Source organism: Ahaetulla prasina, chromosome 1, assembly GCF_028640845.1.
Source record: "Ahaetulla prasina isolate Xishuangbanna chromosome 1, ASM2864084v1, whole genome shotgun sequence".
In the NCBI taxonomy this organism is placed as follows: Eukaryota; Metazoa; Chordata; class Lepidosauria; order Squamata; family Colubridae; genus Ahaetulla; species Ahaetulla prasina.
In genome coordinates, this window is record NC_080539.1 from 277687284 (window position 1) to 277711647 (window position 24364).

The 24364-nt window shown below is 39.2% G+C and overlaps 1 protein-coding gene across 3 annotated transcripts in view; it reads right to left on the reverse strand.

Annotated features, from left to right (window-relative positions):
- Positions 1-6633: 6633 nt before the first annotated feature.
- The window catches only part of QSER1 (glutamine and serine rich 1), a 45074-nt gene continuing 27343 nt past the window's right edge, over positions 6634-24364 (reverse strand). For 2 of the 3 annotated variants that reach the window (XM_058160668.1, XM_058160660.1), the window contains exons 8-13: positions 23207-23403; positions 22318-22455; positions 18879-18976; positions 14712-14864; positions 11923-12018; positions 6634-10866 (exon numbers count right to left, since the gene is read on the reverse strand). In XM_058160668.1, coding sequence (XP_058016651.1) covers positions 10726-10866; positions 11923-12018; positions 14712-14864; positions 18879-18976; positions 22318-22455; positions 23207-23403 — 823 coding nt within the window. In that variant the 3' untranslated portion in view covers positions 6634-10725. The remainder of the gene's footprint in view (positions 10867-11922; positions 12019-14711; positions 14865-18878; positions 18977-22317; positions 22456-23206; positions 23404-24364) is intronic. The other variant, XM_058160677.1, reaches the window with a different exon arrangement.

Here is a 24364-nt window from a genome sequence, read left to right on the forward strand (position 1 = left end):
ACCTAAAACAGCCGGGTCCAGGGAAGGCTTCTTAAGGAGGGGCCTCACCACCGCCTCTTTCAAGGCGGCCGGAAGACACCTCCACCAAAGAGGCGACCGTAGTCGCCTGGAGCCAGCCCCGTGCCCCCCCCCGAGTGGCCAGCACCAGCCAGGAGGGGCACGGGTCCAGTAAACACGTGGTGGCATTCAACCTACCCAGCAACCTGTCCATGTCCTCGGGAGCCACAGGGTCAAACTCATCCCAAATAATGTCGCCAAGACCACCCTCGAGCGTCTCACCCGCATCACGCAATCTTGGTCCAGACCATCCCGAAGCTGAACGATTTTATCGTATAGATAACCGTTAAACTCCTCAGCCCGTCCTGCAGCGGGTCATCCCGCTCCCCTGATGAAGGAGGGAGCGAGTCACCAAACAGGGCGGCGGGCGGTTATCTGCCGATGCAATGAGGGAGGAGGCGTAGCTACGCCTCGCTTCTCAATGCCACTAGGTAAGTCCTAGTATAGGACTTCACTAGTGTCCGATCAGCTTCGAGCGGCTAGACCTCCAGGAACTCTCTAGGCGTCTTCTCCGCGCTTCATCCCCTCAGCTCCTCGGAGAACCAAGGAGCCGGTTGGGCCCTGCGCCGGGTCATAGGCCGCAAAGGCACGACTCGGTCTAAGGCCCCCGCCGCGGCCCGTTCCCAGGCCGCAACAAGTTCCTCGGCCGAGCCGTGAGCCAGACCCTCAGGAAATGGCCCAAGCTCCGTCCGGAACCCATCCGGGTCCATCAGGCGCCTGGGACGGAACCAACGTATCGGCTCCGTCTCCCTGCGGTGGTGAATGGCGGTCAGAAAGTCCAGGCGAAGAAGAGAGTGATCTGACCATGACAAAGGTTCAGTGACTATTTCCTTTAAGTCCAGATCTCTCAACCACTGACCAGAGAGAAAAATCAGGTCCAGAGTGCCACCCCCAATGTGAGTAGGGCCATCAATTACCTGGGTCAGGTCCAAGGCCGTCATGGAAGCCGTGAACTCCCGAGCCGTTGTCGATGACGGGCCGGGAGATGGCAGTTAAAGTCCCCATGACTAAAAGTCTGGGGTCTCAACTACCACCCGGCCAGCACCTCCAGGAGCTCGGGCAGGGCAGCTGTCACGTAGCAAGGAGCCAGGTACGCGATCAGCAAACCCATCTGACACCTATGACCCCATCTCACAAAGAGGGATTCGCACCCGGCAATCTGAGGCACAGTGGTCTCCCTCGGCTCTAGACTCTCTCTAATCACAACCGCCACCCCACCACCCCTACCCTGGGCCCTCGGTTGATGGAATGCAAGGAAAACCCGCGGGCACATCTCCCCGAGGGGCACACCCCCTTCCGTGCCCAACCAGGTCTCCGTAATGCCTATAAAGTCCGCGGAACCCCCCTGAATAAGATCACAAACAAGGGGGGCTTTGTTCACCACGGACCGAGCATTGCACAACATCAACCGAAGGCCCGGGCTCTGAGGATCCTGACCATCCGGGGAACGGAGAAGTCCAAGGGTCGGAGCGCGTGATCGCTTTCAGACATCGAGCACGCGCTCCCGAAACTTGGTATGACCTCGCTTCCGCCATATCTGCCTCTCCCACTTACCGTGTCAATAGAACCACCTCATCAATAGGAACACCTCCACCCCATAACCTCCGAACCTGATAAAGAAAGACCGCCATGAGCATGTGCAGAGACTGGCCCTTACCTGACGGGTTACCCCATTGCCCGCCTTACCCTCCCACCCCTTAAAAGTTCCTCTCTAAAAACCCCACAAGCTCTTCTTTTTGCATGCCACCTCTGTGGGTCCCAAGACCCGTCATGGAGGCCGGCCTCGGTAGTGAGGAGGGCCATTCCTGCAGGCGGGGCACCTCGCAGGCGCAAGAGTTCCTCATGAGTATAGTGCGTAGCAGCTGAGACTAAGAATCGGCAAAAACAAAAGCTCCATCTCCGAATGGCAGGTGGTAGCAGATGGTACTAGTCCAGAATGAGGACGGACGCAGAATGGAACAGCGATAGGCACCAAATGACAGTCTAGGTGGTATTCTGTCGAGTGTATAGTCCAAAACATCCTGGAACCGGGGGTGAGGGGAGATGGCACTCCAGTCCTTGGGCACATCCTCCTCCGTCTTCCTCTGTCCCCAAATAAGTCCCATTGTCTCCCCCAAAAAGTCCTAATAGGACCAAAAATGGCCAAAAAGGCCGAGGGGGGCATGGATGATGTTATCACAGTCACAACCACAGACTGGTTACAGGGGAACTGCTCCGGAATGCCTCCATCATCTCCCCGCAAACCTCCAACAACCCCCTCCAGACATGGCCAGGAATAAATCCTAACCACCCCAGAGGCCAGGTCTCTCCAGCCTTATCCCCCCAAGAGGCCAGGCCCATATAAAAGGCCGACCTTCTCCGAGAGGCTGGAGGATATGAAGGCTGCCAAGTCCACAATCCGGCAGCAGGGAGAAAGCCAACAAACCGTGGCACAAGAGGCAGATGGCAGTAGTAAGGGTAGATGTAATACCTCCGCTCTCATCCAAGCTGCAGAGGCTGAAACCCCCAAAGTCCGAAGTCGATGGTCAGAAGAGGGCCGGAAGACGAGTCCAATGGCTAGAGGCCCGCCAGCGAAACGAATCGGCCGAAAAACGGCCGGCTAGAAAACGCCGACTCATCGCCCCACCTCCGAGCCTCAGAACATGGCCTCCGAATCCACCGCCAGCCTACCCGGCCTCATTCTCGGCAGCCATGTATCAGAGAAGGTCTATGTTGTTGTTAGTTGCAAAGTTGTGTCCGACCTATCGTGACCCCATGGACAACATTCCTCAGGCCTTCCTGTCCTCTACCATCCTCTGGAGTCCATTTAAGCTCATGCCTACTGCTTGAGTGTAGCACTTTTACTGTATTGTCTTTTAAGATTTTGAATAGCTCAGCTGGAATACTGTCACCTCCACTAGCTTTGTTGTTACTCAGATTTCCTAAGGCCCATTTGATTTCACATTCTAGGATGTCTGATGTCAGTGATCACCCCATCGTGGTTATTAGGGATGTTAAGCTTGTTCTTGTATAGTTATTCTGTGTAATTTTGTCACCTCTTCTTAATACCTTCTGCCTCTGTTAGGTCCCTGCCATTTTGGTCCTTTATCATGCCCATCTTTGCATGAAATGTTGCCTTCATATCTCCAATTTTCTTGAAGAGATCTCTGGTCCTCCCTATTCTGTTGTTTTCTTCTATTTCTTTGCACTGTTCATTTAAGAAGGCAAAGCAGACATTAGAACTAACCATGCTGAGAAGTCAAAGCCAAGAAAGATAGTAACATCAGAAAACAATTTAACAAAAAGTTTCAGAGAGCTATTAGAAGACAAAAAACAGTATTGCAACAACATCTGCAAAGACATTGAAAATGGAAACACATAAGTAGTCTTTCAATAGATATCTGAACTCGGGAGGAGGTTCCAACCACAAATTGGTACGATAAAGAACATCAATGAACAGATAATAATTGATTCCAAGGATATCAAAGATGGAAGGCATATATCAAAATACTGTACAGTAGACATGTTAACATCCAAGATATGTTAGAAAATATTCCTTTTTAAAAGAACCTCTAATACTGGAAGATGAAGTTAGATCACTACCTCAGGTAATTTTATGGAATACCCTTACAACTGATAGAATACCCAGATGGTAAAAAACAAAAGAAGAATAAGTCAAAGTTCTATCTAAATTATGGCAATAAATCAGGAGGACATAATGGACAACAGATTGGAAGAGATCAGTCTATATTCCAATACCCAAAAATGGAGATTTAACAGAATGTACAAACTATCAACTACATCCTTAATTTCACATATTATCAAATTAATGCTTAAAACTATCCAACACAGATTAGAGCCCTACATGGAAAAAGTAGTTGTTAGATATTCAAACTGACTTTAGAAAAGGCTAAAGATTTAGAAAAGATTAGAGATTACTACTGATACATGATGGATAATTGAAAAAGCCAAAGAATACTAAAAAGAAATCAGTATGTGCTTTACCGAAAGACCTTTGATTGTGTTGATCATGTCAAGTTGTGGAGTGTGTTTAGAAAAATGGTGATCAGAGAACATCTCATTGTCCTAAAGAGAAACCACATTATAGATTGAGCATGATGAAATAGACTAACTTCAGTTTGACAAAGGAGTAAGATAAGGCTGTATACTCTCACCTTATTTCTTCAAGGTACGTATTTGAATACAGTATATATTAAGAGAAGCTGGATTGGAAGAAGATGAGTACGGTTTTAAAATTGGAGGAAGGGGCATCAATAGCCTGTACTATCCTGATGACATTACTCTAATAGTAAAAAATGTGAAAGATTGCAAGGTCTAGTAAGAAAAGTCAAGGAGCATAGTGAAAAAATGACTAAAATTAAATACAAAGGACCAAACCAAATAGGACAGGTGTGACATCCAACTATAGAATAATTCTACACTGATATATGGTTGCTGTCTTTTATGATCAACCATCAACCACAAAGGTTCAAACATCAAGAAATTTGCTGAGGGCTAGCACTTGGCTAGCACAGAGCATTCATGAAGGCCTGTAAAACATATTCAGATACTGCGATATGTCTATACATATAAAGATCAAAATATGAAAGCTATAGTATTCCCTTTGATATTCTACGGAAGCAAAAATTGGATATTGAAGGAGCAGAACTGTATTGAGGATTTTGAATTTTGGTGTTGGAGAAAACTCCTGGGAATTCTGTGGCCAGGAAATAAGAAAACAAATGGATCATCAAACAATTCAACTCACAGACACAAATGATTGGGCTCCATTTATCCTACTTTAAACATATTATGTGAAGACCTAGTTCTCCAAAGAAGGCACTAATGTTGGGAAAGATGGAAGGACAACCAATATTATGGTGGATGGACTCAGTTACAGTCTCCATGGATGCCCTATTCAGAGATCGGAAAGATCAGATTTGAGATTGTAATGGAGAAAATCAATGTGGTCGCTAAGAGTTGAACCAACTTGACGGCACATAATCAAGGTCAAACAAGTTTGTCACATATTTGAATACTTTGTATGCATCCTTGATATTATATATAAAACTGTCTTTATGTTTAACAAATAGAAATAAAGGCGTACAAAAATAATAGGAAGACTTTTCAATATAAAAATACTACTACTGTTTGAATCCTATTGCTTCAACCTTGCTGAAATAACACTGACTTTATTGCAAACATTGCATAAATAGTCTGAGTTTTAATGGTTTGCCTTCTTTTTATTTCATCATATGAACAACAGCTTCACTCAAAATTAAAGCATCCTGAAGGTTCCCCTTCTTTTTTCTGGGGTCAGTATCAGTCAAGGCTGGTGCTGGAGGAGCCCTAGGCCCCTATTATATGGGTTGCCTCAAGGCTCCCTCTCCTCATACTTAACATCTATAGATAAAAGTTGGGAGAGGTCATCCGCCAGCATACTGTTCGGTATTATCAGTATGCTGATGATACCCAATTATATATCTCTACTCCATGTCAGGCAAGTAGTGCCATTCAGATGCTGGCTCAATGCCTGGAGGCTATAAGGGCCTGAATGGAGAGAAACTCAATCCTAGCAAATGCAATGGTGGTGGTTTTTTTTTTTACCTTCCTGGGTCAGGAACATTGACATCTCTGATTCTATAGACAGGGAAATGCTCCCCTGTACAACTCCGGCGCACAATTGGGGGTCCTCTTGGACTCCATGGTCCTTCTGGAAGAGGTGGTGGCAGTCATGGCTAAGGGAGGTATTTGCATAAATCCACCAATTTTGCACATTACTGGACTGGAAGGCCTTGCATGGTCATCTAAGCTTCAGTCACCTTCCAGTTGGATTACTGCAAGGTACTCTACACAGAGCTCTCCTGGAAGACCACCTGTAAGCTGCAACTGGTACAGAATGCAGTAACAGTTGGGTATCCTGTGGTTCATCTGAGCACCATTGCTGTTGGTGTGTTCAAGATGCTACATGACATAGGCAGGCTTGTGGGAGCATCTTTCCCTGAGAACATCTGCCCATCCTACTAGGATAGGGTGTATGCACTCCCCTAAATATTGCCATTAATAGAATCTTAAAGATGTGCCTTTTCAGTGGCCATTCCAGTCATTTGAAGTAGCCTCCCACTGGAAATCAGAGACACCCCCTACCCTTTTAGCCTTCCAGAGGGTGGCTCTTCCCTCAAGCATTAGGCTAGGATAAGAGCTTAGCTGTGAGATTGTTTGATTTTGTCACTGGAGGGAAGAGTATGTTTTTAACTATGGGTTATTCATGTGTTGTTGGTGAGCTGTCTAAAAGTCCCTGCATGATAGGTGACTATGTAAGTCCTGTAAATTAATTACTGGTAATAACTGGAGCATCATATTAAGAAAATACAGCAAGGGTTTTTCCCCTCTTATTGAATACAGCACATTTATCTCAGACATTATTACAATTATTCCACATTAACCAATAACGGTACCCAGTATTTTGAAAAACTGTATACACTTTAATGAATTTAGTAACATCAAATCAAAAATACAAAAATTATGAAAAAGTCACAAGTCTGTACATTATTGTGGACCATGTGAAAACTGGCTAGAAAATATCCTTTATTAATCCTAGCCTACATGTTTGTAGTAGATAGAGGATAGATATTATCATGCATTTGTGAGCATTAACTTAAATAGGAAGAGATAAAGAAATATGTGCACTGTATAATAATAATAAACAAAAAGTATGTAAGTATACGACATGAAACACTGTCAACAAAATCATAAATGACTATAAACCGATTTTCAGTTTCCTAACAGTTTTGGCTTGTTCATTTTTTTAAATTACTTTAAATAGTAGTACAAATTTAAATATTTAAAAATATTTTCTCTATGACAACCATTTATTGGAAGACAGTTTGAGTTTCTTTTTAACCATATATTATTAAAGGAAAAAGAAAAATATACTGTGTTTTGGTGGAGCAGGCTGTACAACCCATTTGTTTTTCTATTAGAACAAGTGATATCTGGAATCAAAAACATCAGGTAATTCACATTTTTAGAATTCAGAACATAAAACAGTGATTGCTGAAATGCCAAAATAATGATGTAATGGTTTTTATACAGAACATCAATTAATTTTTTCTCTCTTATTGCAACTAGGTGCTAAATTATATTGGAGGGCAAATTCAAATGTTAAAAGTTTAACAAACTGTGAAATTAGGATATTACGTTCTTTTGAGAAAATTAACTATTTTGATCTTGCGCAATACCTAAAATTATTACTGGTAGTTCTTCAGCTTAAACAGAAAAACTCTCTTTAAAAAGATTAATTTGAAACCAAAGCCCAGTGATTTCAATGTTTAGGTGAGGCACTGTTAAATACTTTACTTTTGTGACTGTGCTAATAATTCTCTAAAGAAGGAATGTTGAACTTTTTTTCAGAATAAGGACTGTACTTAAGGGTTAAATTTCTAAGTAATATAGAGATGTATGTAGATGTGGATAAAAATAAATGACTTTGCAAAAATTAAATTTGAATAAATGAATGAAAATAAAATTTATTGTTGCTACATTTCCTGTTATCCTAAATTGTTTGCACTTTTTGAATACCACCAGAAAACAAACGCTGTGGCATTTACTATGACAAGATTCTATATATTTCAATGAATACTGGAGATCCAATTAAATTTACTATGATTTTCTACAAAAAGTTCAATGACAGTGAGTGATACTACCAGAAACACTTTTGGTCCTCACCACACATTTATTCCCAAAATATGACGCCACCAAAAGGCAAATGCATTTTTCAAAATACATTTTCTTTTCTATGACAAAACTCAACAGACCTCATAAATAATTTGTATAAATTAATTTATAACAATCTCGTCATATATTGTATTAAGTCTCTGTGTGAAACACTGAGGTCATTTTAATTGGAGGAAACTTTTTAATAAATCTGATTTATTAAAAACACAAAAACTTGTATATTTACTTCCATAATCCTGAGCAGCTCTTCCCCATCTTTTGACAATTGCCACCTAAAATTAAAACAGAAATCTGACACAGCAGTATAGTTACATATATATTAACCAATAGTAAGTTCTATTGGTTTTAATAAAATTGAATAGACTGTTTGTTGTAAGACTGCAGTCTGAAATTAGAACTTGAAAGTCTCTTTAGTTCATTGAATGGATACAAATTTCAAAGATGTTTAAGAATTGGTGAGAAGTGAAATGATAGGGCTGTGAAATATTTAAAAAAATCATATTTTAAAGTTTTATCAACTAAGTCCATTGTGTTATTTTAATTGCTATTTTAGTATATGTTATAATTGATGAACCAGTCATACTCCACCTACATCTTCTATTTGTAAGCCTTTTTCAAGATATGTTTTAAATTGATGGTATAAGAACTATTTTTGGATTACATTGATAAACCTTCAACTGAAATATTTTCTGGTGTTTTAGAAATTAATATGGAAGCTATGTCTTCTTTAAATACACATTCCAAATAAGTAGGCTATTGCATCTATAGCAGAAAAAAAAGTTCCATTTTTAAAAAATATAGAACAGTTTTCATATACTGTTGTCCTACTGATCTAGGGGAAAAAATTCCTATAAATAAATGGGACTTGTATCCAGATGAATATAAGATTGCAATTTTAAGGTAAGAATGAAGTATATCTATTTCCAGTAAATATGCATATGCTAAGTTCCCACTTTCTGGTTTATTGCTTGTAACTAGATGCATTTGACAATTTTTTCTTAAGCAGGAAATCAAGATTTAGTCTTAATAATATATAATTATGTATCTTTAACTTTTCCATAGGATCAGTGGAAATACAGTATAATTGGACTAAATTAACATATTGTGCTAGGCCATAATATACTGATAGTTTTCTTTGTTTCAGCTTAATCTTAGCACAAGGCGTTAACTCGTTTCATAGCTATAATACCACAACTTGACTTTTTTCAAGGCAAGTGCAGTAATAGAATCTTTAAGTCCAATTACCAGTTTCTATCAGTATTTTGACCGAACCCATCAGAGGAATGAAATGAATACTACTTCCAATAACATGAAAACATATTTTGAAAATACACAGGTTGTCCAATGTAACATACACATCGAGATAACAAAATGCTGTCTTTTGATATTTTGAAATCCTAGTTTAATTGCTCATAAAAACAGCCCTTCATTGCATTTTACATATCTAAGGTGCATGAACACATGTATAACTAAAGAAAATACATCATGCTACATATAATAATATCCCGATTGGCTAGTGAATGAGGAAACCTGCTTTCTTGGCTGAAATTAAGGCACTAAGTGGCAGTGAAAAGAGAAATGAATTGTTTTTATATATTATTTGATGGAAGTACAGGATCTTCACTTTCACAAAATCTAAATAACAAGTCCTGCAAATATTGAATCAATGGCTGAGGTAAGGCATTCTGTTAGCAAATTAAAAAAAAAACTTCCTATTGATGCAAGTATAGCCTATTTGTAACTTAAGTGGGACTACTGATTCCTACTGAAAAGTAATTAATCAGAGAAAGTCATTTACAAAAGATGCCTGAGATTCTGAAAAGGCACCAAGAAACAAACAGTTCTGCCATTACCAATTCTAAATAACAAAAATAAAAAACTCAGTTGTTTTCAACACTGCATATAGCCTGGTCAATTGCTAATCCTCACTTTACTGAAGACCAATGTAGTAGCTGTTTATTGACATGTTCTATTAATCAAGCAGTTTTAAGACAAAAATCATTTTTCATTTATCAGAAAATAAGTTGCAATCTGTCAATATAACCATACATAAAGCAAACTTATGAAGTCTTAATATGTCTCATTCATGGTTAACACTGAAGCAAACCTGTATAAGCAAAGATAATCTCAAGATACATACTTTACAATATGAAATTAATATATAAAATGAACAAGAAAACAATTGAAATGTATTACAAGGGTACATGAAACAATTTTAAGCCACAATACTTTTTCCTCTGAAAAATACAACTATTTGTGGGATAAAATGTACAATTGATTTCTTTCCAAAAGGGAAAAATAAAGGACACAAATGTAAAGAAAAAATATGTCTTTCCTCAAGACCTAGGGAAAATAATTAAGGTAATTGTTTTTATTATAATATAATCTGTCACAAAATAGCAGTCATAGGATTGCACCAAATCCATGTTGAGTTTCCTGAACATAACATCAGTAATTAGAGTCCATAAAGGAGAATGGTATTCTTGAATGAAGATGGAGATTATTCACACAGTAATTCTTGTCCTATTAAGATTTCTCTGCAAAATGTTTGAGAGACTACTTGAGCTCAATCAGTTACCATCACTGTGACTTTTCCTAGTGTTCAGAGTAAAAAAAAATGGCATGATATTTAAAAAGTTATTTTAATCATAGCCAAAATATATATATTTAAGTACATGCTTCGATCATTTGTCAAAAATAAACCTAAGTTATTTCAAAACAAAAGTTTACAAAATAGGAAAAAATATTCTCCAAGTAAAAAATGCAGGTTTGTTTGTAATTCCATTTGCTTGGCAGCATTTTTTTTTCTTATTAGAATCCAAGGAACCCAGAATACCATGATTTCTTTTGACCTAGAATAAAGCTTGGCATGACCAGCCTATCAGCCTTTTCTTTTATTTTGATGAGTAGAACAGGACCAAAAAAAAGAGGTCACATTTGGATAAATATTTGTTAGCAACATTTCTGCTGAACATGATTCAAAAGTTCACCAAACTTTTCAAAGAGATCTTCTATCCATTTTATATTTTTCATGCACTGCTGTACAATTTCCTCTTGACCTAGATCTGCATTCTTTTTTTGAACGGAAGAAATCTATTGAGAGAACAAATTAAATGTCACACAGTTAGCTTTCTATTATTTCTCCTAGTACTCTGAATATATATGCATGCATTCTCCTAGGGCACGGGTGTGAAACTCGCCGTGTCACATTGCCATCATGTGACATTGCGTGACGTTTTCCCCATTTGTGGAGCTGGGGTGGGCGTGGTCTGTGCGTGATGCATCTGGCCTGCAGGCCGCCAGTTTGATACCCTTGTCGTAGGGTCTGTGAGGGTATATTACATTTACTATAGTGACAGAGGTAACCTTAGTATAACTGAAGTTCAGGGTTATTCAATGATTTTCTAAGTATGGTTCCTGATGTTCTAATGAGCTATTAGAATACTTGCTACAGTAGAATCTCCAATATTTTTAATGGATCTTGTTAGACCACAACTCTTATTATCCCCAGCTGTAAACTCCTGAAGCGTCAGCAGATATTAAAAAAGAAACTCTCTTCATTTGTGCTAAATTTCCATTCCACTTCAGGTTTACGCATTATCCAGAATTGTTCAAGATAATGAACACACAGGAATCAATAAGACCATAAGTAATGTCTTTCAGTTCTCTTAATCCACTTTGCCTCAGAGATTTACATTCATTCAGGTTTCGTAAGTATTATGTATGTTGTGTTACCATGACATACGACACTTTTACAATTGTGTGTGTGTCTTTGAATCAATATTTGATTCCTGGCACTACCTGGATTTGTCCTAGCAGTTTTCTTGGGCAATGTCAGAAATGGTCTGACACTGGCGCCTTTCTAGGGCTGAGACATAGTGATTGAGCCAAGGTACCCGGTCCTTTGTACCTAAGGTGGGACTAGAACTCAGTGTTTCACGATTTGTAGCCTGATCTCTTAACTATGACACCAAACTAGCACTCTTTTTGGAATCTAAAACTTACTTAAAAGTAAAACTTGATTCATTATATACAAAACTGATCAATATCTTCTGAAAATAGTTTATCTTCATTTGATTTTTAATTGAGTTTAGATTCTGCTGCACTAATGAATACAATGAATAATAACATAAACTAGAAAAAACTCACCTCTACTTTGCATCTGAGAAACATGTGGTATTTGTAATGATGGAGTGAATGATACAAAGAACACAAAGGTATTTTTTCTGGATCTATAGTAAATTCCTGCAGAAATAAATATTTATTAGCCACTCTAGTAACTATATACAGTTAAGTTTCTTGATACTAATAATTATTTGAAGATATAAAAATTTACTCATAGCTATATATAAAACCACACACAAAAATAGAATGAAGTATATTCTATGCATATATGTTTTGTTTCTTATGTAATATTATTTCATCTAAGGCTGTGAATAATTTTGATTGTTAAAAAAATTTGAGTTGGGAAGTAGGTTTCTACTTGTAGGAAAGAAGGAATATGATATCATATTCAGAGAACTGTCACTTCTAATGACATGAAAGAAAGAGCAATCTGCCCAAGTGCCTTGGATTCAAAGAGAAGTAACCCTTACTTTACTACTTGTAACTAGTAATTTTTAGTTCTGTTTTTTTCTCTGATTTTCAGAATATTATTTTAAAGGGTAAATAAACCATTTCTCCCCATTAACCAGAATTTTGTTTTCTAATTCTATAACTACAAAGTAGCCAGTTTAATGGTTGTTTTTGTGTATGGTTGACTTGCTAGTGTAGAAATAGGAGTTCTAGGCCTCCCTTAGTAATGAAAGCCAGCTGCCTGACCTTGGGCTAGGCACTCTCTCAGCTCAAACCATCTCACAGGGAAAGGGAAAAAATAGGAAGAGGAAGAAGTATTAAGCACTTACACTGAGTTCACCAAATATTTTTTTAAAGTGGGAATAAAAATCTAATAATAATAACAAAATTAAAAACATGGTTCTTGATTTCCATGTCTGTTTTTCACTTTGAAAAAAGTAACAGCTGTATTAAATTATAGGAAAAGTTTTTAGGATAAAACCAGATGTAATTTAATGCTATAATAGAAAACCTGGTTCCTTTTGCAGTTATTTGCTTTGTTCTTCTATGACTGGAGATGTTGTCTTTATGCATTTTATGGAATTTTATGCACTGAATGCTAAATTCCTCTGTTAAACCAGAATTCATCAATGTGAGATAATGTCACTGAAGCAATGAACATGATGAATTTGGGCAAACTCCAACAGAGGGTGGAAGACGCAGGGCCTGGCATGCTATGGTCCATGAGATTGTGAAGAGTTGGATAAGACTTAGCAACTCAACATCATCAGTTTGAAGTTTCAAATGTGGAATTGATCCTTCTTGTCAAATAGGTGTCTGTTAAAGAAAGTTCTAAGTTTTATAGAGCAATTTTGTGTGTGTGTGTGTGTGTGTGTGTGTTTGTGTGTCCTTTGAGTTGGTGTTGACTCCTGAACAGGTCCCTACAGTTTTCTTGGCAAGATTTCAGAAATGTTTTATTATTGTCTCTTTCCTAGGACAGAGAGAGAGAGTGTAACCGGCCCAAAATGACCCAGATGCTTTCATGGCTAAGATGGAACTAGAACTCATACTTTTCCAATTTCTAGCCTGGTGCAGTATCCACTATGGATTTAACACAAGAGATTAAAAAATGTAGCATGATTGCTTACTATATCAACTAAAATCTGACACATTTACCATTTTGAAGTGAAAATTATGGTGGCAGGAGTTTTTACAGTTGCAAATACGAATAGATTGAAAGTCTCCAGGTAAAGGCAATCATGGAGATAGGAAGGAAATGTAGATGTTATAGTCTAAGGTGTGTTTATAACATGTGAGGAAGGACCTTTACAGAGGAATTCTAGTCATGTTTACTGATTAGGTATACTGGCACATCCTCCTGGGTATCTGGAAGCTGAGTCATGGCAACTGGACTTCTTTTTCTTGTTAGTTTGAAATGTTTCCCTGCTCATCCAAGTAGCTGTATCAGTCTGAACAAGTTGGTTGGGGGACCCCATATATATATATCCTCCAGGGTGGTTTTATTTTCACCTAACCTGAATAAGATTGTTAGGTGAGTAGGCAGAGTTGTTGGGATGTAAATCTTCCAACCCCTAAATCCCCCAGCTGGTTTGAGAGAGGAGTGAAGGAATCTATTTGTCAAACTGGAAACTCCTTCCCTCAACAGAGGTGGAGATTTCAGATGCAAACTGTCCGCCATTTTTTATGCTGCTTTTTCATCAGTTCTCAAGATGATTAAGATCACTTCACAAGTTCATCAGGGAGGCCACACTTAAGGACTCACCCGGGTATTTAGGAGTTGGAACATTGCCTCCTAATGACTCTCTGGCTACTCACCTAATGAGCCTATTTGGATTAGACTAAATGATACCACCCTAGAGCAGGGGTCTCCAACCTTGGCCCCTTTAAGATTTGTGGACTTCAACTCCACAAGTCTTAAAGGGACCAAGGTTGGAGACCCCTGCCCTAGAGGACATATATTCTCCTAACTAATTTGTTCAGATTGAAGAAGCTACTTGGATAAACAGTGAAATGTTTGTAACCAACAAGAAGTCCAGTTCCCATGTCTGGAGTTGTCAACTTCCAGACAATTCTGCCTGGATGACTAAGAATCCATCAACATATTCTTCCCAGGTAAGAACGTTCAACCATAAAAAACTGCTATCTTAAAAAAAAATCTTTCTCTGGCTTTAAAAAAATAAAGAACAAAGAAAATTCAAGGTTTTTTAAACTTGCTGTCTGGTAATTTAGTTTTTTAAATCTTAGAAAGGAAAAGGTATTAGTTCCTAATTTACTGATTTAAAATGCACTCAAGATAATCAAGAAAAGTTTGAGATCAACATTCCATCAGAAATATGGCAGAAACAAATACTACACAAACATACCTGTGCTAATTTTGTGGTTGCTTTGGAAATTTTCAGTGTTTTCTTATTATAAGCTTTCCCATTCATCTTGATTCTAGAAACTGCATTCACCCCCATTTTTGCTTTAGAATCTCGATTTATTACTGTCAGTTCGGGAAAACATTCCAAAGCAGCCTTAAAAAAAGTTATAAAAGCAGCAGATTAGCGATTAAACAGAATTATAAAGTATGTCTTATTAATGTGGTAAGAATTTAAACTTGGATCTTTTTTTTTTTAATCTGCTGTGAATATGCAGGCTGAAAACAGTTATGATTTTCACAACTGGCCAGTCTACATGCCAGACAGGCTTAGACAAAATCCACACCCACAAATGAAGCACGTCTTTTGGTCATTTGGTCATCAGAATACGCCAATCTTTTCACCTACTGAAGAGATTTTGGAACCATTTTAAAATCAATGAGCAGAACTTGAGGAGACATCTGCAGCAGATATAGCGCAGAGGGAGTGAAGAAAAGCAGGGGTTTACCAATAAGTCAATATCTCTTTTGGGACTAGAAGAAATCCAAGCGAATGAAGCAGAGAATACATGCTTTTGAAACTTCTTATTTCTATTTATTTCAGTAGAATCACAGGGAGTTCTTCACTTACAAACACAACTGAGCCCAAAATTTCTATGGCTAAGTGAGATATTTGTTAAACGAATTTTGCCCCATTTTACAACCTTTCCTGCCACAGTTTTTAAGTGCGTCACAGCAGTTAGTTGTTAAGTGACCCTGGCTTCCCCATTGACTTTGCTTGTCAGAAGGTTGCAAAAGGTGTTCATATGACCCTGGGACACTGCAACCGTCATAAATATGAGTCAGTTGCCAAGCACCTGAATTTTGATCACATGACCATGGGGATGTTGCAATGGTCATGTGAAAAGTCATTTTTTTCAGCGCTGTTGTAACTTCAAACAGTCACTAAATAAACTGTTTATAAATACCAATCTAACCAGGAACCTCTTTTTTTCCCCCCTTTCTTTTTTCTGTGTGGAGCATGTCAATCAAATCTTTTATTTTTTCAGATTAGTTCAGAAGTGTGTGTAATCTCAGGTAATATATTAATGTTGCAGACTATGCAAGAAAAAATAATGCAGGTAGTCCTTGATTTACAACAGTTCACTGTAACTGTTCAAAGTTACAACTGCACTGAAAAAAGTGACTTCTGACTGCTTTTCACGCTTACGACCTTTGCAGCATCCCCATCAGTGGTGGGTTGCTACCGGTTCACCCTTGTTTGGGCGGACTGATAGCAGCAGCAGCAGCGGGAAGCTCTGCCCACCCAGCTGGACACTTCTGCGCATGTGCAGAAGTGTTGCGCGTGTGCACGAGTGCCCACGAGCAAACCTGTAGCGACGGGTTTTGAAACCCACCCAATCCCCATGGTGACATGATCAAAATTCAGACACTTAACAACTGACTTCTATTTATGGTGATGGCAGTTTTCCAGGATCATGCGATCCCCTTTTGTGACCTTCTGACAGCAAAGTCAACGAGGAAGCCAGATTCACTTAACAACTCAGTAGTTAAGGGGCCGGTTTAGCTCAGGCTGGTAAGGCCTGTTATTAAGAACACAAAGCCTGCAATTACTGCAGGTTCGAGCCCGGCCCAAGGTTGACTCAGCCTTCCATCCTTTATAACAGGGGTGTCCAAACTTGGTCCCTTTAAGACTTGTGGACTTCAACTCCCAGAGTTCCTCAGCCAGCTTTGCTGGCTGAGGGACTCTGGGAGTTGAAGTCCACAAGTCTTAAAGGGACCAAGTTTGGACACCCCTGCTTTATAAGGTAGGTAAAATGAGGACCCAGATTGTTGGGGGGGCAATAAGTTGACTTTGTAAAAATATACAAATAGAATGAGACTATTGCCTTATACACTGTAAGCCGCCCTGAGTCTTCGGAGAAGGGCGGGGTATAAATGTAAACAAAAAAAAAAACAAAAAAAAAAACCCTGTGTTACTAGCTCAACAACAGCAGTAATTCACTTAACAACTGTGGCAAGAAAGGTCATAAAATGGGGTAAAATTTAGTTAGCAACTGTCTCACTTAGCAAAATAAATTTTGGGCTCAATTGTGGTCATAAGTCATATCTGTACTGTCTTCCTACTGTTCTAGTAATTTACAATATAAATTGGATTATTATTTATTTTTTGCTAACTTCTCTTCTGAGATACCGGCTGAATCGCTCTATTTGTAAACAGAGCGGTGCCATCTTGTGGTCTGTACTTTCTTTTGAAATTATTTTTTGAAACAGCTGTTTCGTAATTATCCAGGCAGCTCTGGAAGTTTTCCTTTCTAAATGTTTAAATAAAGTTTGATATTGTTTTTCCCCTGATATCTCCCTAAAAGGAAAATAGAAATGTATATGTTACTTAAACACTTCAATGTTTCATGGCCAAGAGAGTGCCCTAATGAAATTATTTCAGTTTTTGCGTTTTTAATTGTCATGATGGAAGCACTGGCTATAAAAACTCTAACACACCAATATTACAGGACGGTTGTTATATGAGATGCCACTTGGAAAATAGTAGGTGGCAGCAGGAACTTTCAAACCATTACTCTAAAGCAAAAGGCAGGGCCAAAAGTGAAGATCCAGGATTTCTGGAAGAGAAGGTTAATCTCTTTTATGGACTCAACTGTCCATTATAAATACAGTATAAAAGCAAAGTAAAAACTAATCTTCGTAAAAAAAATCTGTTAGCCAATTCCTGAAAATTTTCTGGAAGCAACTGTGTTTGAAATGCAATTATAGATTTCTGTCGTACTTACTGACCTATAAAATGTTGCATTCATTTGAAAATACAGACTTTTTCAAAGGAAGTAGCAAATTAGAAATATAGAATAAATAAAACTTTGATTTTGGGTTTTGCTAATTAGATAGGTTTATTGTTATAGAAATGCCTAGTATACATTATCATGTAAAAGTAAAAAGTTGAGGTTTATGTTACTACCTTATTCTATTGTACCAAAACTCAAGTCGGAACTCAATGCCTATCTTTTTCTTCTCTCCTTTATCCTACATCCGGGATGGTGAACCTATGGCACGCGTGCCACCTGTGAGCATATGAGTAGGCGGGTATGTGAGCTCAGCTCTGGCACATGGTTTTTGGGACTTCTGGCCCCACCGGAAGTAGGGAAAAAGGCTGTTTCTGGTCTCCAGAGGGCCTTGGTGTGGAAGGGGGAAGGAAGGCCCTGTTTTCCCTCTCTCCAGACTCCAGAGGCGTTCTAGAAGTCTGGGGAGGGCAAAAACGGCCTTCCCCACCCCCACAGCTCTGGAGGCAAGAAATGGCCAGTTTGCTGACTTCTGGTGGGACTGGAAGGCCCGTTTTTTGCTCTCCCCAGGCTCCAGAGCCTTTCTAGGAGCCTGGGGAGGGTGAAAAAGGGCCTTCCAGTCCCACTGGAAGTTGGCAAACAGGCCATTTCTGGCCTCTAGAGGGCCTCCGGGCAGGGTGGGGAAGGCTGTTTTCGCCCTCCCCAGGCTCCTAGAAAGCCTCTGGAGGCTGGGGAGAGGGAAAAATGGGCCTACCATGCCATCATGTGCCAAAAGTGTGGCATCGTGCATGCATGCGCGGGATGCATAAATTATGTGTGTGGGAATGCATGTGTGATCTCCTGCGCTCCCCCACTTTTGACACACTATGACAAAAAGGTTAGCCATCACTACCCTACACTTTTCTCTTTTCCCCTTCCTCCCCTTATTTTCCCATAACTAAGAGCCATGGTACTGCAGTGGTTAGAATGCAGCAGGCTAATTCTGCCAACTGCCAGCAGTTTGATCCTGACTGGATCAAGGTTGACTCCGCCTTCCATCCTTCCAAGGTCAGTAAAATGAGAACCTAGATTGTTGGGGGCAATATGCTGACTCTGTAAACTGCGTAGAGACTGTTGTAAATCCCTATGAAGTGGTATATACATATAAGTGCTATTGCTATTTTCATTTTTTTTGTACTTCTGTATTTTATATTTTGATAAACTAATAAAAAGCTGGAAATCCCAAAAAAGAAATATAGAACAAAAAAAAGAACAGAAAAAATAAAGAACTTAAATTTTTAAAAAGTCTTATTTGTTTTGCTCCACTAATTTTCGATTTCTATAAAAGAATTAATGAAAGAGTGGCAAACTATGAATAAAGAAAGTATAATTATCAGTACCTTGAATGGTCGTTCTATATGTAATTTGGAAAGCAGCCTTTTTCTATTGTCATTCAGCATGCCATCAATTTTTCTCATATGAGGCAAAAGCAGCTCATCTAAAAAAGGAGACGCAATAGTTGCCTTTTACTGAATGTGTTATGTCTCGTGGCTCTATGATTATTCAAATAAGTTAAAATAATTAATAAATGCTTGTTTATTTAATCAATATATTAGCAATCATGAAAACAATTGTAGTTATGCCCCCAAATACATATTTCAGCCTAGAATATTCTTAAAATGTTATGTTTTTTTAAATTAAATATATAGTGTGAATAATTTTTTTTACAAAATTGGTTTTACTGCAACAGTGAAGGTATGTTGCATCAATGGCACACTGCGTGATGCTATCTGGATCAGAGGTCAAGCAAATAGATTTCCAACAGATACTTATAAGACAGTAAGGCAGTTGCATACCATGGCCAGGAAAATTGCACTGGCATGCTCATATAGTCACCAGAGATAAATTCAACTTGGAGATTTACTTTTATTAATCTATAATCAACCTACTTACAAAATACCAAACCAGAAGGAACATTAGTACAGAACAAGAAATACTATATACACAGTAAAATATGTCACCTTCCTTAAGTTGAACCTATTCCTGGGAGACCATATAGAGATATTATTAGCAACAATATGAAAAGTGGCTGATACTTTCAGATTGGCTAGCTTCCGACAGCTTCATTGTCAAATAGCTGAGTTACCAGCTAGTTTGACCAAAATTCTCCTGGGATCTCAAATGTAAATGATTAACATAGAAAATGAAAGCAAAACTTAATAGATTATTTTCTAGGTACTTTATGAATAATGAACTCTGCCCTAAATCTCTAACATTAACTGTCATAAACTTTAAAACAGACCTGAGTATTTTATAGCCCCCCAGGGCCGTTGGCTGTCCCTGCCCAGCCCATGTGAGGGCAATCAGAAATTAGAAATGAAATGTAAATAAGTGTACACTGTGCCCACAATATAACCACATTGCTTTTATTTTGAAGGTGATTGCTGTTTTTCCCCCAATGTATGTGCCTATGCTTCTGGCCCTCCACAACAGTCCCTATTTCTCATGTGACCCCTTAGGAAAATCAATTGACCATCTCTGCCTTAAAGGAGTACCTAAACAAGTACTGTGAAGGAAATCTTAATAACAGCAACCATTTGTCTATGAAACCATAATAAATCTAAAGTACTTAACAAGCCAAATATGCCACTGCCCAACAATATTTTCAGGATACATCTTGATACAGAACAAAGACGTTCTAATGACTTCATTTTATTAGCTATTCTTAAGAGAAATTCTTATGAGAAATTTTAATATAATACATATATTTTTCCTATTCTCACCTGCTGAATAGTTCTATTAAAACCCTAGTTTCCTGACTTTTGCATACGTTCTGCTCATGACTTTGAACAAAAATACATAAGCCTGCAAACTTTAATTTGTGTTAAGAGTAACAGGAATTGATTTGGATTAACTTGACTAAGAGTTTTAGAGTTATGCAAGTCTTTGTACTGGGAACTGAAATGGTAGTTCAATATCAACACAGATTCCTTCTTAAAGAAGCATTCCCCATCCCCGCCCCTACCACCAGACCTGCAGAATAGCAGCATCAACTGAGTAAAATGCACCTTTGAGTTAAAAAGAGATTGACAGGATTGCAACAAGACCCTTCAGAATGGCCACGTCTTTAACTCCAAACACATATTTTCCTGAGATTGCTGGTTATTGCTTGAGTCCAGGAAAAGAAGCAACTTCTTTAAAGAGGTGCCAACAGATGTGCTGTGACTCTGGATTCAAAGCGCTGCTTATCCCTAAGAGATTTTCAATATTTTAATTACTGCTTTTTTCTACTGTTTTGTATTTTACATCTTTGTATTTCAAAGTGATGTTTCATCCACTGTTTTCTTATCAGCAGACTTAAGACTTCTGAGCATGATGCACTCAGAGTGAATCCATTTCCAAACAACTGCAGATTGTTGGCTAGGTTAAATTGTCGTCAGGGGCCCCCCAAGGCTGTGTGCTCTCCCCACTTCTCTTCTCTCTGTATACCAATGACTGCATCTCCAATGATCCATCAGTTAAGCTACTGAAGTTCGCAGATGACACAACAGTGATTGGTCTCATTCGAGACAATGACGAGAGATCAAACAACTAGCCTTGTGGTGCAACCAAAACAATCTGGAACTGAACACACTCAAAACCGTAGAAATGGTGGTAGACTTTAGGAAAAACCCTTCCATACTTCCACCTCTCACAATACTTGACAACACAGTATCAACAGTAGAAACCTTCAAATTTCTGGGTTCTATCATATCGCAAGATTTCAAATGGACAGCTAACATCAAAAACATCATTAAAAAAGGACAACAAAGAATGTTCTTTCTGCGCCAACTCAGTAAGCTCAAACTGCCCAAGGAGCTGCTGATCCAATTCTACAGAGGAATTATTGAGTCTGTCATTTGCACCTCTATAACTGTCTGGTTCGGTTCTGCAACCCAACAAGAAAAACACAGACTTCAGAGGATAATTAGAACTGCAGAAAAAATAATTGCTACCAACTTGCCTTCCATTGAGGACCTGTATACTGCACAAATCAAGAAGAGGGCCGTGAAAATATTTGCAGATCCCTCGCATCCTGGACATAAACTGTTTCAACTCCTACCCTCAAAACGACGCTATAGAGCACTGCACACCAGAACAACTAGACACAAGAACAGTTTTTTCCCGAAGGCCATCACTCTGCTAAACAAATAATTCCCTCAACACTGTCAGACTATTTACTGAATCTGCACTACTATTAATCGTTTCATAGTTCCCATCGCCAATCTCTTTCCACTTATGACTGTATGACTATAACTTGTTGCTGGCAATCCTTATGATTTATATTGATATATTGATCATCAATTGTGTTGTAAATGTTGTACCTTGATGAACGTATCTTTTCTTTTATGTACACTGAGAGCATATGCACCAAGACAAATTCCTTGTGTGTCCAATCACACTTGGCCAATAAAAAAAATTCTATTACCAGAGGAGCGATCTGTTCAGAAAGTACGGCAGAAGGGACAACCATAGCAGGGAGAGCAGAAAGTAGTAGCCCTTCTCCCATCTCAAACAGTGGGAACCTTATTAGCCTTCCTGCCACAATCATCTGGAGATGTTTTCCAACTATGGCAACTTCCTGTGTTGTGTGTGGCCTTCAGTACCCAGATCTCTAGCCATAGGATCATAAATCTCAATGCTGCCAAGATTGGAAAACACTTCAGAAAGAACTTAAGAAGTTCCATTCATTATATCTATAATATAGATCCTGACCAATAGGTAGCTTCTAAATAAGAGAACATTTGATAAACATTTGATAAAAAATTAAAAACAAACAAGAGATTTAACAAACTGTACCATTACTCTTCTCCAATGCCTGCATAGTATCTGGATCCAAGGCAAGGCTGACAAGCAGTTCCATATAATTCCTAAATGTTTCCTTCATAGCTCTGGTGTTTAAAAAGCGGGCAACAATAGGTGCTGGTGGTTCAGTGTCTGGAATATCAAATATATAAATATATTGTTCAATTGTGTTGTCATTTTTTCATTGGTTTGATTATTGCTTTAGTGACTGCAGAACAGTTCATTCTTACTCTAATTATGACATTGAGCTGTGACATTAATATTTACACTGATATTTTAGACTTTATGTGGATACCATCATGGCCACTGGTTATATATTTTATTAATCTAACTATTTTATCTCACACATTTTATTATATTTTAGATTATATTGAAGACATTTTAATGTCTTAATTAGGAATTTGTGTGATTTTTTTCAATGGTTTCTTGTGAAGAGATGTTGCTGTTACCAAATATTGAAAAGGACCAAAAATATGTGCACAGCCCTGGAATGAATATAGCCTTAAGACTCTGTACTGAATATGACATCAGAAGACACTTCCTGATACATCTACATCAGCAATCATATAAGTCCTCCATCCTATTGGGCTGTTTGGAGTGTGTGCAGCTCCATATTTTTTCAGTGACTGGGATCAACAAAAAAATAACTAGAGATGCTGGAGCTACTGACACTGGGAACATGCTAGGGAGCCTCCCCCCCACTACTTCTTCTATATGTAGAAAAAAGGCCATATATAAATTAGGGTTCTTCTTATATTGATTAATGTGTAAAATTAAAATAGAATATAAAAAATGTGCCTTCTTATACAATGTAACTAATAAATGTGACAATACAACAATGGAAATTATACAAAATCCCAGATCTTCACATAGGGACACTTACCTTCCTCATCACTCTGCGGCTGAGGAGTAGAGGCTGATTCTTCTTTCCATGTTTTGCGTTTTTTTGGTGGTGGTTCAGCCTTTGTCTTTGACTGTTTTGCTTTGGGTTTCACTGAAGTAACTTTTGTTGTGACAGTTTTTGGCACTGGGGAATCCGGAACTTTAGTGATGCTCATGCTTGGTTTACAGTGAGCAATTCTATAAATTGGAATAATTCAAAGAAACTGTTACAAACTTACTGTTTATAAGTCAAATTGATACAACTTAGCTGATTAATTTTCTTCTTGAGTTAGTTTTCTTATAGATTTCCACACTTCCTTCATTTGTACATTAAGATAATTGTTTAAATATCCAATTAGAGGACTAGAGCCATGATGGCGAACCTGTGGCACACGGAGCCCTCTCTGTGGGCATGCGAGCTGTAGCCCCAGCTCAGGTCCACTGCGCATGCACTCATGCTTCCCACCAGCCAGCTGATTTTCGGGTCTGCCCTGCAAGCGGGAGACACGTGAGGGGACCTACCTTTCTCTTCACTTTCAGCTGCCTGTGCCTTCCCAGATCTCGGGAGACTCCCCTCCCAGTGCTGTTTTGGGAGGTGAGGCTCCCCCCCCCAGCTGTTTTGGAGGCTTTTCCCCCAGCCATTTTGGGAGGCAAATGATTTCCCCCCTCCTCCCAGCCGTTTTGGAGGCTTCCCTCCCCACCAGCTGTTTCGGAGGCTCCCCCACCACCATTTTGGGAGGCAAAGGCTTCCCACCCCCAGCCAATTTGGAGGCTTTCCCACCCGTTTTGGAGGCTTCCCCCCCTCCCAGCCGTTTTGGGAGGGAAAGGTTTTTTCCCCCCCTCCCAGTCATTTTGGAAGCTTCCCCGCCCAGCCATTTTGGGAGGCAAAGGCTCTCCCCCAGTGCTGTTTTGGGATGTGAGGCCAAAAGGGGGGGGTCGTGCGTGCATGCATGGGGGAGGGATTTTTGTGTGCATGTGGGGATTGTGTGCGCATGTGGGGGTTGCACGCATATGCAGGGGGCAGGGCATGAGGGAGTGGCATTGCATTATGGGTGTGGGCGTATATCATGCATGCGTGCACGCTTTTGGCACCCAAGGAAAAAAAGGTTAGCCATCACTGGTCTAGAGACTCTAGACAATGTTAGGTGCAAGCCTTAAA